The 18,871-nt window shown below is 41.1% G+C and overlaps 1 protein-coding gene across 1 annotated transcript in view; it reads left to right on the forward strand.

Annotated features, from left to right (window-relative positions):
- The window catches only part of pfkfb2a (6-phosphofructo-2-kinase/fructose-2,6-biphosphatase 2a), a 35,541-nt gene extending 18,874 nt beyond the window's left edge, over positions 1 to 16,667 (forward strand). Inside the window, exons 11-16 of the mRNA XM_079588337.1 lie at positions 7,936 to 8,040; positions 9,109 to 9,238; positions 9,458 to 9,520; positions 10,217 to 10,281; positions 11,759 to 11,950; positions 15,120 to 16,667. Of these exons, the coding sequence (XP_079444463.1) occupies positions 7,936 to 8,040; positions 9,109 to 9,238; positions 9,458 to 9,520; positions 10,217 to 10,281; positions 11,759 to 11,950; positions 15,120 to 15,164 (600 nt within the window). The 3' untranslated portion in view covers positions 15,165 to 16,667. The remainder of the gene's footprint in view (positions 1 to 7,935; positions 8,041 to 9,108; positions 9,239 to 9,457; positions 9,521 to 10,216; positions 10,282 to 11,758; positions 11,951 to 15,119) is intronic.
- Positions 16,668 to 18,871: the final 2,204 nt, after the last annotated feature.

The raw sequence follows: 18,871 nt of genomic DNA on the forward strand, positions 1-18,871 counted from the left end.
AGAAATTCGACTGATACCTTCACTTCTTCGATGCCTTTGTCTAGGATATCAGCTCTTTCATTAATGACGGACTTGAGAGATGTTATTATCATCATGGCTAAAGGGGAATGCAGATCTTCATCACCATCATCATCATTCCTGCCTTTTTGGTGCGATGGTTCTTTTATCGGAGTTTCAGGTAGAGGCGCGCGCGCGACTGCACCAGAGCACGAGTCGAAGTCCACAGTAACACTTGCACCGAGATCTAAAGATGCATCCATCGGCTTAGACTTGCGCTTTTTATCCTTTGTCATAGTCCAAAAAAAATTTCCAACAGTGCGAGCACGCAACTCTGACGAACAAAGTGAAGGTGACGAGAAGGTTCAAATGTTAGATAGGCCTAATTCACGATAACGAACATCCCAAAAGCAGAAAAAAATAAAATAAAATAAGTAAACAGACCCCTAAATGATCAAAAAGTGCTTTCAAGTAAAAAAACTTAAAATTACATGTTTAAAGACAATTATTCACGGACTGATTCACTCACGCTGTCAACTTCACGCCGCCATTTCAAGGCTCGCTTTCTTGTTTGCATGTAAACTGAGAAAACGTACTCGGTTACTTACGTAACCTCGGTTCTCTCTAGAAGAGGGAACGAGTACTGCGTACTGAAAGTACGCACCGGGTAAAGTCTCTTTGCTCGAGATATTGAAGCCAAAATTTATCCTTAAATTTCCATATCTTGTAAACGCAGTGCAGCAGCAGTCAGACCTAGAGCGGGCAATCTAGCGCGCTCATTGGCTGCTCCGCGGCAACTGCTGCAGCCTACCACTGAGCCCCTGGCGTGACGTCACGCCCAATGAGGGCGCTCCGCGCCCTCACGCGGCCAAGCCCGCCAAAATGGGAGTGGCTTAGCGTATATAAGGGGCAGTTCAGGCTGCTAACACTCGATTTTGATCGCTGAAGCGAAATGAGCTCGAAGCGCGACACGGCAGGGAACGCAGTACTCGTTCCCTCTTCTAGAGAGAACCGAGGTTACGTAAGTAACCGAGTACGTTCTCTTACGAGAGGTTCTCTCGTACTGCGTACTGAAAGTACGCACCGGGAACCCCTTGTAAACGCCGTGTGCGCTTAAGCAGTCACTATATGAATCCCAGGGGGGAACGCCCCGGGGGACATGGATAAGTGAAATTTAGGTGGCCAACAGAGTGGGCTCGCACCTGTACATAAGCACTATATGAGGGGATATACATACAGAGCGGCACTGCCGGTCTTATATTTGAACACATCTACCCTTGTAGCGCAGTTCACAAGTGAGTCGCTAGGACTTTTTTTTTTTTTTTTTTTTTTCAGACTGAAAGGAGTCTAGCCTGCAAGGCGGGGACTTCTAGGTTGTAGAACCTAACAAATGTAGACGGGGAGGCCCAGCCTGCCGCCGTACAAATGTCATGAATAGAAATCCCGCTGGACCAAGCCCACGACGAGGCCATGCCTCTGGTGGAATGAGCCCTTACGCCCAAGGGGCATTGCAGGTCTTTTGACGCGTAAGCCGCAGCAATAGCGTCCACTATCCATCTGGATAGGCTGTGTTTCGAGGCGGCGAGACCTTTGGTGCGCCCACCGAACGAAACAAAAAGCTGCTCCGAGCGCCTGAAGGCGGCGGAGCGCGTGACGTAAATTCTCAGTGCTCTGACAGGACAAAGGAGGTTCGTATCGACCTCGTTGTCTGATGCCGGCAAAGCTGAGAGCGAAATGATCTGTGCTCTGAACGGGGTACCGATCGCTTTGGGGACATAACCATGTCTCGGTTTAAGGATGACTTTAGAGTCATTAGGTCCAAACTCGAGGCACGTAGCACTCACAGAGAGCGCGTGCAAGTCACCCACACGTTTAACTGACGCAAGAGCGATCAGAAACACGGTTTTGAGCGCGAGGTACTTCAAATCCACAGAGTGAAGCGGTTTGAAGGGATGTGCTTTCAGGGCCTCTAGGACCAGGGAAAGATCCCAGAAAGGAACCGAGGGGGGCCGTGGGGGATTCATCCTCCTGGCTCCTCTAAGGAAGCGGATGATGAGCTCATTCCTTCCTATCGCCTGGCCGAGCGTCGACTCGGCGAACGCTGCGATGGCCGCGACATATACTTTGAGCGTGGAGGGGGACCTGCCCCTTTCCAACATCTCTTGAAGGAAGCAAAGCACCCACGAGACTCCGCACGTTTGAGGCTGTAAGCCCTTGTCCGTGCACCATTTAGTAAACACCGACCATTTAGACGCATAAAGCCGCCTGGTAGAGGGGGCTCTAGATTGCGTGATCGTGTTCACGACCCCTTCTGGCAAAACAACGGGTACCCATTGATTATCCATGCATGCAGAGACCATAGCTCTGGATGAGGATGCCAAATCGATCCGCCGGCTTGGGAAAGGAGGTCTTTCCTCACCGGGATCGGCCATGGGGCTGAGTCTGACAGCCGCACCAACTCCGAGAACCATGTCTGGTTCTCCCATCGGGGGGCTATGAGGAGCACCGAGTGACGCATTTCCCTGATTCTCTTGATTACTTGTGGTAACAATGAGACCGGAGGGAACGCGTATAACGGGCATCTGGGCCATGTCTGGGCCAGAGCGTCCTCGTTCTTTGAAAAGAACCTTAGGCAATGGGCGTTGTCTGTCGACGCGAATAGGTCGACTTCCGCCTTGCCGAAGCGGTGCCACAATAACTGGACTGACTGAGGGTGCAGGGACCATTCCCCGAGGGGAACGTTGTTCCTGGACAGTCTGTCCGGTCCGTCGTTCAGGCGTCCTGGCACATGCGTGGCTCTGAGCGAGCGCACGTGGTGCTGAGCCCAGACGAGGAGGCGTTCCGCCAGATCGCAGAGTGGCCTGGATCTGACACCGCCCTGGCGGTTCACGTACGACACCACAGACATGTTGTCCGTTCGAACCAGTACGTGGTGGCCCCGCAGAAAAGGGAGGAAGTGTTAGGCTACATAGTGTACTCGACCGCTATCATCTCCAGACAGTTTATATGGAGGAGCTTCTCCGTGTCTGACCATAGGCCAAAGACCGGTCTGCCCTCGAATATCCCGCCCCAACCAAGGTTGGAAGCGTCCGTCGAGATAACTTTTCGGTACGAGACAGTTCCCATCACAACTCCCCGCTGATACCAGTCGGTCACTAGCCAGGGCTGCAGAGCTGAAACACAGCTCTGAGTCACTCTGATTCGGTAACCGCCGGAAGCCCAGGCTCGGTGGTGTACACGAGCGTTGAGCCATCGTTTGCAGGGGGCGCATACGCAATAGACCTAGCCGGAGCACTGCTGCGGCTGAGGCCATAAAGCCCAGCAATCTCTGAAACGTTTTCAGGGGAAACACTTTGTCTTTCTGGAAAGATGCGGCCAAACGCTGAACACGGCGCGCGCGCTGTGTTGACAAGCGAGCCGTCATTGCCACCGAGTCGAGCTGTATTCCTAGAAAGGAAGCTGACTGACGGGGCAGCAGTGAGCTCTTGGTCCAATTGACCGTGAGACCCAGGTTTTCCAGATGACTGAGTAGCACAGCTCTGTGAGACACGAGTTCCGCCTCTGATTGTGCTAAAATCAGCCAATCGTCCAGATAGTTCAATATTCGCATCCCCTGACGCCTCAGGGGAGCGAGCGCCGCGTCCATGCACTTCGTAAATGTACGGGGTGCTAAAGACAGGCCGAACGGCAGGACGGTGTACTGATATACCTGACCGTCGAAGGCGAATCTCAAGAATGGCCTGTGACGGGGTATGATCTGAATCTGAAAGTACGCGTCTTTCAGATCGAGAGAAATGAACCAGTCCCTCGGGCGATTTTGCGCGAGGATTTGTCTGGTCGTGATCATTTTGAACGGTCTTTTCATAAGAGCTTTGTTCAAATGTCTCAGATCTAATATAGGTCTGAGCGCTCCGTCCTTCTTGGGCACGAGAAAATAACGGCTGTAAAAGCCTGACTCGCTCATAGAAGGATGTATCGGCTCTATTGCCCCCTTGCATAACAGTTTTGCTATTTCTGCATGAAGTAGGAGTGCTACTTCTGGGTTCACGCTCGTCACGGTACGGGCTCGGAAGCGCGGGGGACGGCGAGCGAACTGCAGTGTATAGCCCTGTCTTACAACATTCAGCACCCATTCTGACACGCCCGGGATCGCTTCCCATGCTTTCGCACGCATAGCTAGGGGCAGAATGGTCTCCGTGTTCTGAGCGCCGCACTGCGCGGGCTCAAGAAACTGAAACGGAGGTATCAGCGCGGCGCGCGCGCCCTCGTTGGCTGAGTAATGCTGCTCGCTGACGGCAGCATCCTGCTGTTTCACATTCAGTAACTCGGTCGCTAGGGACGGAGAACAATTTGTGGCGCGAACAGCGGTGCGCGTGAGCGGTGTTGGGGGTACAGTGTTTGTTAGTAAGCGTGAGCGCTCACAGGGCTCACATTCACAACACAGCCGGTTATACAATGGTATCCGCTTTCCGATCGCCGCACTGCGCGGGGTCGAGAGACTGTAGCGGAGGTATCAGCGAGGCGCGCGCGCGCGCTCTCGATGTCTGAATAAGGTGGCTCGCTGACAGCGGCAGCCGGCTGCATTACACCTAATGACTCGATCGCTTTGGACGGAGAACATTATGTGGCGAGAACAGCGGGGCGCGTGAGCGGCGCCGGGGTTACAGTGTTTATCAGTAAGTGTGAGTGCTCGTGAGCGCTCACATGGCTTACGCTGACAACACAGCCGGTTATACAATGGTATCCGCATTCCGATCGCCGCACTGCGCGGGGGTCGAGAAACTGTAGCGGAGGTATCAGCGAGGCGCGCGCGCTCTCGATGTCTGTATAGGGCGGCCGGCTGTTTCACATTCAATGACTCGGCCGCTTTGGACGGAGAACATTTTGTGGCGCGAACAGCAAAGCGCGTGAGCGGCGTTAGCTTACAGTGTGTATCATTAAGTGTGAGTGCTCGTAAGCAGTCACAGGGCTTACGTTCACAACACGGCCGGTAAACAAAGGTCTCCGCGTTCCGATCGCCGCACTGCGTGGGGTCGAGAAACTGTAGCGGAGGTATCAGCGAGGCGCGCGCGCTCTCGATGTCTGTATAGGGCGGCCGGCTGCATTACACACCCAATGATTCGATCGCTTTGTACGGAATCATTCTGTGGCGCGAACGGCGGGGCGCGTGAGCGGCGCCGGGGCTGCAGCATTATCAGTGAGTGTGAGTGCTCGTGAACGGTCACAGGGCTTACGTTCACAACACGACTGTTAACGCTTTCGTCCCCTGGAATAACTGTGTAACAGAGCGGGTAGTGAGTAGGTGTGGGCACTGTAACGTGGGCACATATCCTACGTCTAACACTCGAGCGGCGCGTGCCCGCTTATGTGAGTGGGCTCTGTGACAGTGAGGGACACCGGGGGGGATCGTGCTTATGTGTAGGGTGAACACAGTGGCGTGGGCACATCTTCTACACTTGAAAACACCGTCGGCGTGAGCCGGAAAAACAGACATTACACTCTTTATGAGATTTATCTGGGTCGCCGTGGAAACGGCGTCTGTGTGCAGGCGAGCGGGTTAAGCAACTGGCTCGTTGGCTGCGGTATACACTACTGCAGTAGCCTTAGCTAAGGGGACTGGCAGAGCGGGTAACGTTAGGTTTGATGGCGGTCCGGCCGCGGCGGGACTCGCGCATCTTCTCCTCCGTGCGGCTGCTAGGAGGACTTCGCGGCTCAGGTTTCAACGCGATCTTGGGCCGGGGTCCCCGGGGGGGAGGCGGCTTGTGGCGGCTGTCAGAGCGCGATCTGTCGTCGCTGCGAAGAAGGTCCGTTGCAGGCCTTAGCGGGAGGGCAGACCTTGAGCGCCATCTCGCGGATGGCGGGCAGAAGTGCGCTGCGACCGCTTCTTCACTGGGGGAATTTGTATCCCAAAGCAGCCATCATCGATGGTTCTCCGTCCACCTCATCCCCTGAGGCGACAGCAGTGAGGGCCGAGGCCGGCAGCTGCGTGTCGGGGGGTGGGAGGGGGTCTCTGGGGGCGGCACTTCTGTTGCGCGGCCCGCCGAAGACAGCCGGAGTGACATCTTCAGCGTCGAACGCTGCAAGTCGAGCCCGCAGGGTCGACATTGGCAGTTCCTCGCAGTGAACGCAGCCTCTCGAAGACAGAGCGAGGGCTGCGTGGTCCTGTCCCAGGCGGCGAGCGCATAAGATGGCGGCCTCCGTCGCTGAGCGGGAAAAACGAGGCATTTTGAAACAAACACCTCGTGCTCTTTTAGACACGTGCGTTGCAGCGGCGAACGCACGGAGAGGAAAATACATTATATCATAGACATAAAAAGGATATGACGCCGGATAGCGTAGCTGGCACGGACGGCTGAAGGTGGCGAAGACGGCCGGCTTCCTCAGGCGCTGTCCTAAGCTGGCTGGTCGCTGGATTCGACGGCGGCGGCTTCTCTCAGAGGTCAGCGTTGCATAGAGCGTCGCTGAAGAGATTAAAAATCGAGTGTTAGCAGCCTGAACTGCCCCTTATATACGCTAAGCCACTCCCATTTTGGCGGGCTTGGCCGCGTGAGGGCGCGGAGCGCCCTCATTGGGCGTGACGTCACGCCAGGGGCTCAGTGGTAGGCTGCAGCAGTTGCCGCGGAGCAGCCAATGAGCGCGCTAGATTGCCCGCTCTAGGTCTGACTGCTGCTGCACTGCGTTTACAAGATATGGAAATTTAAGGATAAATTTTGGCTTCAATATCTCGAGCAAAGAGACTTTACCCGGTGCGTACTTTCAGTACGCAGTACGAGAGAACCTCTCGTAAGAGAACTGAGTTTTAGGCAGCCGACGTCACAGTATGAGACTATTTTCGGGGTTCTGATTGGCTAACGTGGGCTTGAGCTTCTCGTTACACTGCCACCCACAGGTTTGGCATGGTCTAGACGGCATATACACGGGTTCATGTAAACGAACACTTTTCTGAAAACTGACAGGTGTGCACGATGTTATTTTTGAAAACGGAGAGGGGTGAGCTGAGGGACTGACGGCAAATGAAGGAAAACCACTTTAAATCATAATCATAAATACAGCGCATGTTCACAATATCAGTTTAAATAAATAAAAGAATGATTTAAACTATGGTTTACATCTGATATAGACATTTAGATTAAGTATGCCATCCTCATGAATGGAGGTCAGCACTTAAATGACATGAAATCATTACTTAGAAGTTACAAAAAAATGATATTCTAATAAATATAAATATTTGTAGTGGATGTGATGCTTTTGAACACTTTTCCTCTGGCATGTTGTGTTTTAACTACAGCAAGGATTGCTTAGCGCGTGATAATAGCAGAACTCATGGCCTGAGGAAATATTTGCGCACAAATAATGATCAATAATGCCAATCTGTTTCCATTCAAAATATAAAGCAATTTAAATGACTATTCGGCCAGTGGAAAAGATTGAGAAAAACTTTCTCTGAAATGTATTTTATACTATTTGATTTATTTATTCAAAAACAAGGCAAGGATAATCTACTAAATTATTTTTAGCAACTTAATGTGACATGCATATCTCATATTTTCCTAATGTCTTGTACCGTTAAACATGTTATCAAGTGGATGAATAATCATATGCAAATGATATGCAGATGAGGATATGCATAGTAAAACTAGGCGTTGTCAGCTCCATATATGGTTACTTCGGGGTGGAGACGCATGTGAACACAATCTTCCGCTGACTGGGATTTATAAAGGGAGTTCTGCGCAGGTTCTGGCGTACGCACGGTTTTCTAAGTCTGAATATTTTTTGGCGTACGCCATTTTTGGCTTTCGGACACACGTACACTTTTAGTAAGGATCCTACGCACAGTTTTTAAAAGTGAAAACGAAATCATGTTATTGCAACAGATCTGAGTTGATGATGGAGAAATGTTTGTGCTGTTTTGTTAAATGTGTGTTTTTTCTGTATCAGGGCATTTGTGAGGAAATGACATATGAAAAGATAAAAGAAACGTACCCGGATGAATATTCTCTCAGAGACCAGGACAAGTACCACTACAGATACCCAGGAGGAGAGGTTTGTACACTGTAAACATGATTTTTGAAGATTTTACAGGAAAATACCATTTCAGTCTTTCTACTTAAAATTTCACGTTTCATTTTCTTTATTATTTGTGAAATTGACTAGCAATTTCTGAGTGAGTGAGTTTCCCCCAGTGTACCATTATGACACCATTTTTTTTTTTTGCATTACCGTTATTTGTCATTACTGGATAAGTTTTGTTTGTTTGTTTGTTTTGTTAAAATCTGATGCTGCACAAAAACTAACAATGCATCAAAACCAATGTTGTTTCTAATCTTTGACATGTCCAAGACTGTGATAAAAGGTAAAAAAAAATCCAGTCCACAATCACATTTTATATAGAAAATAAGTCATTTTGAACAATGCACAAGGGCTAAAAGAGTCTCTTTTGCTCCCCAAGGCTGAAAAAACAAAAATACAGTAACATTGTGAAATATTACAGTTTATAAGAACTGTCTTCTATGTACAGTAGGTTAATTTACTTTACAGGAGAAACTCGAAATAATTTTGATGATTATGGCTTACAGCTTATGAAAACCCCAAATTCAAAATTAGAATATTGTGAAAAGTTTTCATAAGCTGTAAGCCATAATCATCAAACTTATAACAAATAAAGGCTTGAAATATCTCATTTTGCATGTAATGAGTCTATATAATATATTAGTTTCACCTTTTAAGTTGAATTACTGAAATAAATTAACTTTTGCATGATATTGTAATTTTTCGAGTTGCACCTGTGTGTCAGGGCCGTTATTCCTGTGACCAAAGCAATAGAAAGTTCAAAAGAACAGCATTTATTTTAAATTAGAATCTTTTGTAACATTATTAATGTCTTTACTGTCACTTTTGATCAATTGAATGCCTCCTAGCTGAATAGAAGTATTCATTTATTCAACAACAACAAAAAATCTCACTGACCTCAAACGTCTAAAAGAAGTGGCGAAGAACTTTAAGCTGAAGTGTGCAGTTTGTTTTAAATCTTAGCATACTTTCTCCTGTCCCTGCTTAATATGGAGAGCCAGCTGTAAATAAGGCCTTCATGTCCCTCTTCTCTTGCCGTAGTCCTATCAGGACCTGGTGCAGCGGTTGGAGCCGGTGATCATGGAGCTGGAGAGACAAGGCAATGTTCTGGTCATCTGCCACCAGGCCGTCATGCGCTGCCTCCTCGCCTACTTCCTTGACAAGAGCGCTGGTGCGACACACACACACACACACACACACACAGATAATGAGAGACACGAGTATGTCGGTTTCTGACTGCTGGTGTTCACGCATCCACAGAAGTGATCCTGTGACAAACACTGCGGGATTACGTGGAGGAGTGAAAACCTTCCATTACGACACGTTTGACTCAATTATGTGTTTATAATCAGCAGATCTTCTCATATTTGAATGTGCTTGTATTGTACAGATGATTTGCCGTATCTGAAGTGCCCCCTCCATGCGGTCATGAAACTGACACCAGTGGCTTATGGTATGTGTTGATTTTCATTAATGTAGACCTAAAAAAATAAATAAATGTGTTTTATATAAAATATTTATATATTATTTACATTTCAAATATTTTATTTAAATAGCTTCCATATTAAAATAACTATTAAAAAAATAATAGTTAATGTTAAATAAATTATATAAGAAAAACAAATTAAAAATATGTGTGTGTGTGTGTGTTTATTTTTATTTGTGTTTATTTATTTGAATACTTTTCCATAACATTTTTTTTTATTTGTATTAAATATTTTATAAAAATTGTTTAATTGTAAAATTATAAAACATATTTATGAATATATATATATATATATATATATATATATATATATATATATATATATATATATATATATATGTATATGTATATGTGTGTGTATTTATTTTTATTTGTGTTTATTTATTTAAATACTTTTACATGCAATTAAAAATGATTATTTATTTTATTTAAATTGTATAATTAAAATAACAATTAATTAAATTTAAATGAATTACATTTTAATTGAAAAATAATAAAAAAATGCATGTTTATACATATATAATATCTCTATATATTTTTTGTATTTATATATAATATATAATATACTGTATATATTTTTTTATAGTATTTTTTATTTATTTAAGTGAGATATAAATACTGTAGCAAAACTCACTGATCATTTTCAATATTGTTTTTCTACAGGCTGTAAAGTTGACAAGTTTGACCTGAAAGTAGACGCTGTGAACACACACCGGGACAGGCCACTCGTAAGATATTATAACATTTACCAGATTTTTTGAGAGTTTGCAATTCACTGTTATTACTAACAGCCATTTACTAACACACTGTTTCTCATCTTCAGGGAAATGTATTATTATTTCGTGAACATCGTGTGGTTTTTAACCATCGTTTCATATGCAATTTTTTCTGTGGTGAATGATTCTGCATGCTTATTTTGCAGTGATATTTTTATAATCATATGCATGTATGATCGAGCGTATCCAACACAAATACAGCTTCAGTGAGCTGAGCAAGAGTAACCTCTTGAACTCTTCATGTTCACTGAAGGCTGACTGTGTGTGTTCAGTCCTCCGTTTGCTCGTAAAGCGTGGTGTGTTCCTGCAGTGTGAGTCTGCCACAGGTCTGCGGTGAGAGAGACACACAACAGCACTGAGATTCTCGCAGTATTTCTGGCTTGTTGTTGTTCTTGACGTGGTTGTGAATGAGATCAGCGTGTGATTATGGGCGGCAGTGTCCGGTACAGACGACACAGGGAGTTTCCTCAGTCTGAGCTTTCATTTGATTTGATTTTAAAGGGCCCATATCATGAAAAACGTTTGACCTCAAAGAGTTGGATGTAATATGTTCACACACTGTGACATTCTCCAATCCACCCAGAAGATTTATAGCCAAGAAGAATATCTTACTGTCTGGATATGAGGACTTTAATTCATTCATTCATTCATATTTAAATCAATAAAATCACATTTTATTTTATTTTCTTCTTATTTACATTTTAAATAATAAATAATTTTATTAATAGTTCATATTAAATAATTAAAAATATGTATGATAAATATGCATATATTTATATATTTAAATCAATGCATTATTTTATATTTGATTACATTTTCATTACTAAAATAACTTAAATTAAATAATAAAAATGTTTAAATTAAAAATTGGCATATATATATATATATATATATATATAATGTTACTTTATGATATTTTTTAATTGTTACAATTTTATTTGCTATTTATTTTTTATTTATTTATTTATTTAAAATAAGCATAAATTAAATTATGTACATAGATAGTTGTTGATAGTTGCACTTAAATCTTGATAATACAGTAAATAATCTTTGTTTTCTTCAACCCAAATATAATTTATTCATTATTTTGATTTGTCTAATATGTCCCAGACATTTTTTGTGAGACATTAATAGAAACTAAGCTTCAAAAATGTCTAATTCATAAATTGTCACGGTCATGATGTCAAAACCATTATTATGTACATTATTATACAGTATGACAGCCTACATTTACATATCAACACCTTAATTTCTCATGCAAAACTGTTAGCCAATCACAACAGATGTTAAAAAGTCTAAGAGGTACAATAGCAGAAACATCCTGCTTAATTCTAAGGATCAAATTTGGGTTTGGACTCATTATAGCCCTTTATAAACATGGCTTTCTGTCACCCACATACATAATACCGGTATCTTTGTGTGTTATCAGGGAAGCACCGCACAAGAATTGCCGCCCACTCTGCTGAGGAGAAACAGCTTTACGCCACTGTCTAGCCAGGATCAAGTCAAGCGACCTCGTCTCTTCAGCGTCGGCAACCCGCCCCGGATGACCAGCATTCCTGCCGTACCCTCCTCACGACTCCCTCAGGCGCAGGAGAACGAGGAGCTGAACGAGAGCCAGGTTCTGTTTAATTATGTTAAAAATCCTGTGATCAAAGCTGAATTTTCAGAATCATCATTACTCCAGTCTTCAGTGTCACATGATCCTTCAGAAATCAGTATAATATGTGACCCTGGACCACAAAACCAGTCACATGGGTCATTTTTCTGAAATTGAGATTTATACATCATCTGAAAGCTGAATAAATAAGCTTTCCATTGATGTATGGTTTGTTAGGATAGGACAATATTTGGTCGAGATACAACTATTGAAAATCTGGAATCTGAGGATGCAAAAATATCGAAACATTGAGAAAATCTCCTTTAAAGTTGTGCATTTATGTTCACGATTGTGCTGCATTCACTCACAAAAATACATGTTTTATATATTTACGGTAGGAAATTTACTAAATATCTTCATTGAACATGATCTTTACTTAATATCCTAATAATTTTTGGCATAAAAGAAAAATGATAATTTTGACCCATACAATGTATAGTTGGCTATTGCCACAGATATACCCGTGCGTCATGTGACTGGTTTTGTTATCCAGGGTCACATTTGATGATTTTCTGATTAAGAAAAATGTCTGATTAATATATTAGTGTTGAAAACAGTTGCTTCATATTTTTGTGAAAACCGTATTAAACTTCTGTTACGTCCAACTCGTGGCCGCATTTATAGGAAAATCAAAACGAAAGCTTGATATAATGAATAAGGTTTATTACATAATTCTAGGGGTTTCACAAAGTACAATAATACATGTTATGCGATCTGAAAAGTCCCAAAATGCAGACAGACGCTAGATCCCGTTTTAGCGTGAAAACAAGAGGCCAGGCGTAGGTGATGTCGCCTCTCCATACGCCACCACGAAACCAAAACACACATATCTCCATCCTCCTAATTTGAGTCAGGCGTTCCTCATCTCCACTGCGACCTACAAAACCAAGAGATACACAGAAAACAAAACATACCCATAACACCGCCCCTCCTAAGGCTACATCTACATTAATCCGGAGACATTTGAAAACGGCGTTTTCGTTTATAAACGCTCTCCGTAAGTTAAGCGTTTCAGAGTTGTTAAGACGGGGCTGCAACATGCAATCTTCAGGTACTTAAAGGTCCCATATTGTCAAAACTGAAATTTCCTGGCTTTTTTCAGAGGTCTAGGGGTTATGAAACTACCATATACGTTTTAAAACAGTCGATCCACAGACAAATGCACACAGCCTGCATAAAGTAGCTGTGCCTTTTCACGAGCCGTTGTGACTTCTGTATAAATCCGATGTCAGAAATACTCAGTCACCGCCCCCACCAATGGTGGGTCACTCAGAAAACAACAGGCCAATCAGAAGAGAGGCTCATGAATATTAAGTAGACAGGCCAAAATCGACCTGTTCTTGGCAGAGCTCCTGAGAAAGGAGCTGTGAAATATATATTGATATGTTTTTTTGGTACTTATACCACAAATATATATTCTTAAGGACATCAAAGCCTAAAATTAAACTTCAGAAAGGTGTACAATATGGGACCTTTAAACATCCTCAGCAACTTCCATTACAGATGAAGCTACAGCGACTGCCACAGGAGCACCAAACAACGGGAATAAAAGGGTTCGAACAAGTTAACATGGCACAACTGTATGCATCTTTTCCGCTCGGGTGTTGAAATCAAGTCATTTTGGTCGGAAACTTGACGTACCGCCGTATATGGACCTAAAAACTTTGCACAGAACGGAGAAGCCGGAAGAGGCAACAGAGCCAACACCTGATCACCTGGACAACACACACGGAACTGTGTTTCGATCAAACAACCGCTTCATCTGTTTTTATTTATTCAACAAATTATCCTTAGCCTAATATATATTGAGGATTTCTAATTATCAATATAATGATGGTAAAAACAACTTTTATTTTTTATTTCATTTTGAGGTTTTTTCCATTTATCACTAACCCATATGTCTAATGTACATATAAATATACTTCGCTATAATGTTGCATTAGATCAACGACAATAGACAATTGGGAAAGCTGCTTTTGTGAGTAATGTGCAGGTGTGTTCAGGCGTGTTGTTGGCGCAGTTTGAGGAACTGAAATAGACTGAGCCATTGACCAACTGAAACCTGGTCTAAAGTCAATGGCGCAATATTTTTTTTGTTATTTAAAGTAGTAATGTAACGTAGATTACATTGTGTATTTTGTACACATGTTCATTAACATGCTTTGTCCCTATCAAATAAAACTAAACTAAATGTGTGCCCATAGGCGGGTCCACAACGCGCGTACACTCTGCTTATTAAACATACACCCTGCTTATTATAGGGACACACAGCAGCACACAAACATGCCAAATATTTAAAATAAAAGCATTACAATGTAAAATATTATTATTGTGTGCGTAAAAATACGGTGGAATCCGGCTTGTCCCGTAGATGGTCTGCTTGCGCACTTTAACATTTGTAATTATGAAGAAATATATATATATACATACATACATTATATATATATATATATATATATATATATATATATATATATATATATATATATATTAGGGCTGTCAAAAGATTAATCACGATTAATCACATCCAAGTTAAAAGTCTGTGTTTGCATAATATATGTGTGTGTACTGTGTATAATTATTATGTATAAATAAATACACACACATCCATATATTTAAGAAATATTTGCATTTATATACTGTATATACATTTATATAATTTATATTATATTTAATATAACCAATTTTTCTTAAATATATACATGATTGTGTGTGTTTTTATATATATTAATAATTATACACAGTACACACACATATATTATGTAAACACAGACTTTTATTTTGGATGTGATTAATCGTGATTAATCTTTTGACTGACAGCCCTAATATATATATATATATATATATATATATATATATATATATATATATATATATATATATATATATATATATATATATATATATATATATATATATATATATATATATATATATATATATATATATATATATATATATACACACACACACACACACACACACACACACACACACACCACAATTACAAATAGGTAGGAATATTATATATATATATAATGTTTTCCAGTCAGAAGTGGTTGTCGAGAGTCTCTCAAGCTTTATTTATGTGTTGACTCCAACAAAGTAACCTGTGTCTTCTGTCCTACAGGAAGTACTCAACTGCTTCAGACCGGCAGACTCCATCCAAGAATGACAACACAAGCCACAAGTTGTGTGACACCCCTCACCAATTAAACCAATTCAAACGCTTTCTCCAGACATGATTCAACCGTTTCTGACGCCCACTCAAAATCAGCAGCATAAACACCGCTTTATGTAACGCACATGTGTGACATCCATCCATCCGTCCTTCTCAACCTGCATCCGTCCACAAGCGCTTGGACGTACGGTAAAACATAACAAGTACAATATTAATGTAGAGTCATTGTGTGAAATACTTAATTAATGTAAGGAAGATTCACTGGCATTGAATGGATTGACATGTATTGCATAGATTGACAGCTTTTGGAACCAATCAGAGCACAGTTGAACTGATTGAGTGGGCGTGTCTTGTGCCAGTCAAGCTGATTGGCTCTCCAGGATCAGAATTCTTAAAGACACAGTGCACTTCCTGAAACTGATAGTGAAGTGAATGTTCAAGCACTCTTTTTGTTTGTTGTCGTAGTAGCATATATTTTGTCCCGTCTTCTTAATAATGCCTTAGTTATGTGACTGATCGAGGCCAAATTGGACTGGATAATCATGTAAATATTTGTCATGATTTTAGCAGTTTGTGATGTTCTTGCTGGCGTTATTTCCTCATATAGACTCATTCTGCTTTTGATGGTTTTGATGTTGTGCAGAATGTTTTATTGCATATAATGAATGTGAAACGAGGAAGGGTTTGTGAAATTTATGTTCCGCTGGGTTTTTCCTCCCATTAAGCTTTCTATAATTTGGAAAGGAAAAGCAGATTGTTTTAGTTGTCCTAATTGATATCCAAGGAAAGCTTGTATACTAGTTAATTCAGTCTTGAACAAATGTGTCCTTTCATAAGCACAGAATCAGTTAATAGTTATCTTGAGTTTTTAGTTTTACAAATATATCTGTAAGAATATTTAAAACTACTGAGAATATGGCAAGCCATACTGTTATTTTAGTTTTCATGTTTAATGTAATTTAGATTATCATTTGTTATGAACAGATATTTATAAACGCTGATATTTTGGAAGGATGTTCTTAAAATATCTTATAACTTTGACTTCATGTGGTCTGATTTTTACATGTTTAATTTTATAATGCACAAAATATGTTCTTAAAGTGCTTAATACGTGTTGAATGTTATGATGGCTTTTTAAGACCATGTTCTGTCAATCAAATGGCATACAAAGTGGCTGCATTGTAGTTGCTTCTGGCAGCTTATTCATTTTTCATGATTGGATATTATCAGATTTGCTAGTGCCTTTGCTTCGCAACCAAAGTCAACCGATCTCTGAGACAGACTGAAGATTCTTGGACCCAAAAAGACATATTTACCTCAGAGCCGAGTCCTTTATTTTAATGTAATAATGTTACAGAAAATAAGTTTTGTGTTCTGGTTTCGTTGTGACATCATGATAGCATTACAATATCAATATCAGTGGTGACTAACTATGTAATGTCATGCTCATCTATTGATTAAACTTGTGATTTTAATAAACCAGTCTGTGATTCAAGTAAAGTGGTTTGTCATTTAAATATATAAGCAATCGAAATGTATTAAATCATATATGCATTATTTATTTTACATGCTTTGTATTTTTTCTTATAATTTTTGTGAGAAAAATATATATATATATATATATATATATAAATCCTCCATGTAAAAGCTGCCAATTATAATATGCCATTTAAATATATTAGCAATCAAAATGTGTAATATTGCAGTAATCATACATGCAATATTAAGTTTACATGCTTTGTCAAGTAAAGTCACGATTATTTATATTGTGCTTTATACAATACGGATTGTTTTTAAGTGGCTTTACAGTGATAACAGATAATGATGATTCAGTGACGCAGTTCAATTCTTTAAAGCAACTCTAAAAAGATGTCCAGCTGAAATCAGTTCAGTGATTAATTTTGGTTTAATAACTGTAAAGTGAATTATGAAGCCATCAAGTGTTCAATATTATTCTAGGTTACTACATGTGGAGGATTTGACCCAGAAATTAACAGAATTTAGTTGTAGGAAAGTACTAATCTTCCCATTTTTATATCAACTATGCATTCTGTTAGTTTTGTGAATTGGTGAGTTTCATCAAGCTGTAAATAAATGTAGGGTATATCATCAGCGAGTATCATCAACATTAAAGTGAAAACTAACATCATGTTTTCTAATGATATCTCCCAAGGCTAGCATGTACAGAGTGAAAACTTAAGCAACGGTCCCAGTACTGAGCCTTGAGGTACTCCATACTGACTTGTGATCGATATAACATCTCTTCATTTACTGCTACGAATTGATGACGGTCAGATAAGTACAATTTTAACCATGCCAATGCAATTCCACTAATGCCAACATAATTTGGATTGCATATTTTTCTTAATGATGCCAATCATGATTTTTCTTTCATTTAAATATAATAAATTGTGCAATATTGCAGTAATCATAAAAATATTATATACAATTATATTTTTTGTGCTGGTTAATGGTTGATTGAATTTCTGGAATTATTTAGTGTTTAATTTCCTTCATAGTGTCCACAGTCGCACAAACAGCTCTGGTTCAGACTGGTCTGCTATGTGGAAAAGGGTGGGTGGTTTGTGCCATCGCCTTGAGCATGGCCATAACATTGGAAAATGTATTCACACAGCTCAGGAATAAAAAATTTTTTTTTGAAGAATGTTTGTAGCTTGTCCTGAAATAACATCAATTAAGTGAGGCATCAATATTGTTAAAAATAATATTTAAGAGTATGATAAATGGTCATATAAGTATTGTCATTTCGTTTTTTTCTTGTTGTTTTTTTAAGTACAGTGATTAGAGGACGTTGAATTCATGGGAAAATCATTCCAGTTTGTTATTTCCTGGAATTTTGATCCAATCACGTTATAGGCAAAACAAGGTGGCATTTGCCAAACACATCAAAGTTAAAGCTGCACATTTTGTCTCCACAGTGGATTCATCAAAACCCTGAAGATGGAAAAGATCTGTCAGGGTTGGACAACAGAAACTGTGACACCATCACCATGTATTAAAACGGCGCCCCACCCACAGTAGATGTAATGATACGTCTTTCTCAAGGTGCGGTGTCGGTTATTTGTAAGACCTGCTTAAATGTGCATTCATGAATCCTCTTTAACCTTCGTTTTACCAGCCTCACCTCAAACCGCCAGCTTGTTTTACTGGATCTCTTAACTATTGCAGAGGCTGTTAGAATAATAATAACATCCATATCATTGTTTAGCATGTTAAACATATCAGATGATTTTATTGCCTCTGTTAGGATTGCCCGGTCAAGGATGATGCTAATAAACAATCCTGTCTATCGCAGAGATATTTCTGAATCCAAAATGTCTCAAGGACTTCGAAAGATAACCATGAATGTTTAGGCTGTTGGACCTGCAAGTAAAGTAAAACATTCAACATTTTCACACTATATTTGAGAACATGGGTTCAGTTGCTCTTATTTTCTACAAATCTGCCAACCATCTTGTCCACAAAGATACAATATATGATTTATTATGACAGAGTGATACTTCTGTAGGTGAAAAATCCTACAGACATTAAAAGCTCATGTATGGGCTTGTTTTAATGATATCTTGCAAAACCTTTACCAGATGTGAACCACAGTAGCTACTGCTAAAGAAAAACAAAGCATTTAATAAAATTAAATATAAATGAGACTATGTATTTGTGTGGTATAACAATAACAGCAC

The sequence above is a fragment of the Phoxinus phoxinus genome (genome assembly GCF_949152265.1).
Source record: "Phoxinus phoxinus genome assembly, chromosome: 18".
NCBI lineage: Eukaryota > Metazoa > Chordata > Actinopteri > Cypriniformes > Leuciscidae > Phoxinus > Phoxinus phoxinus.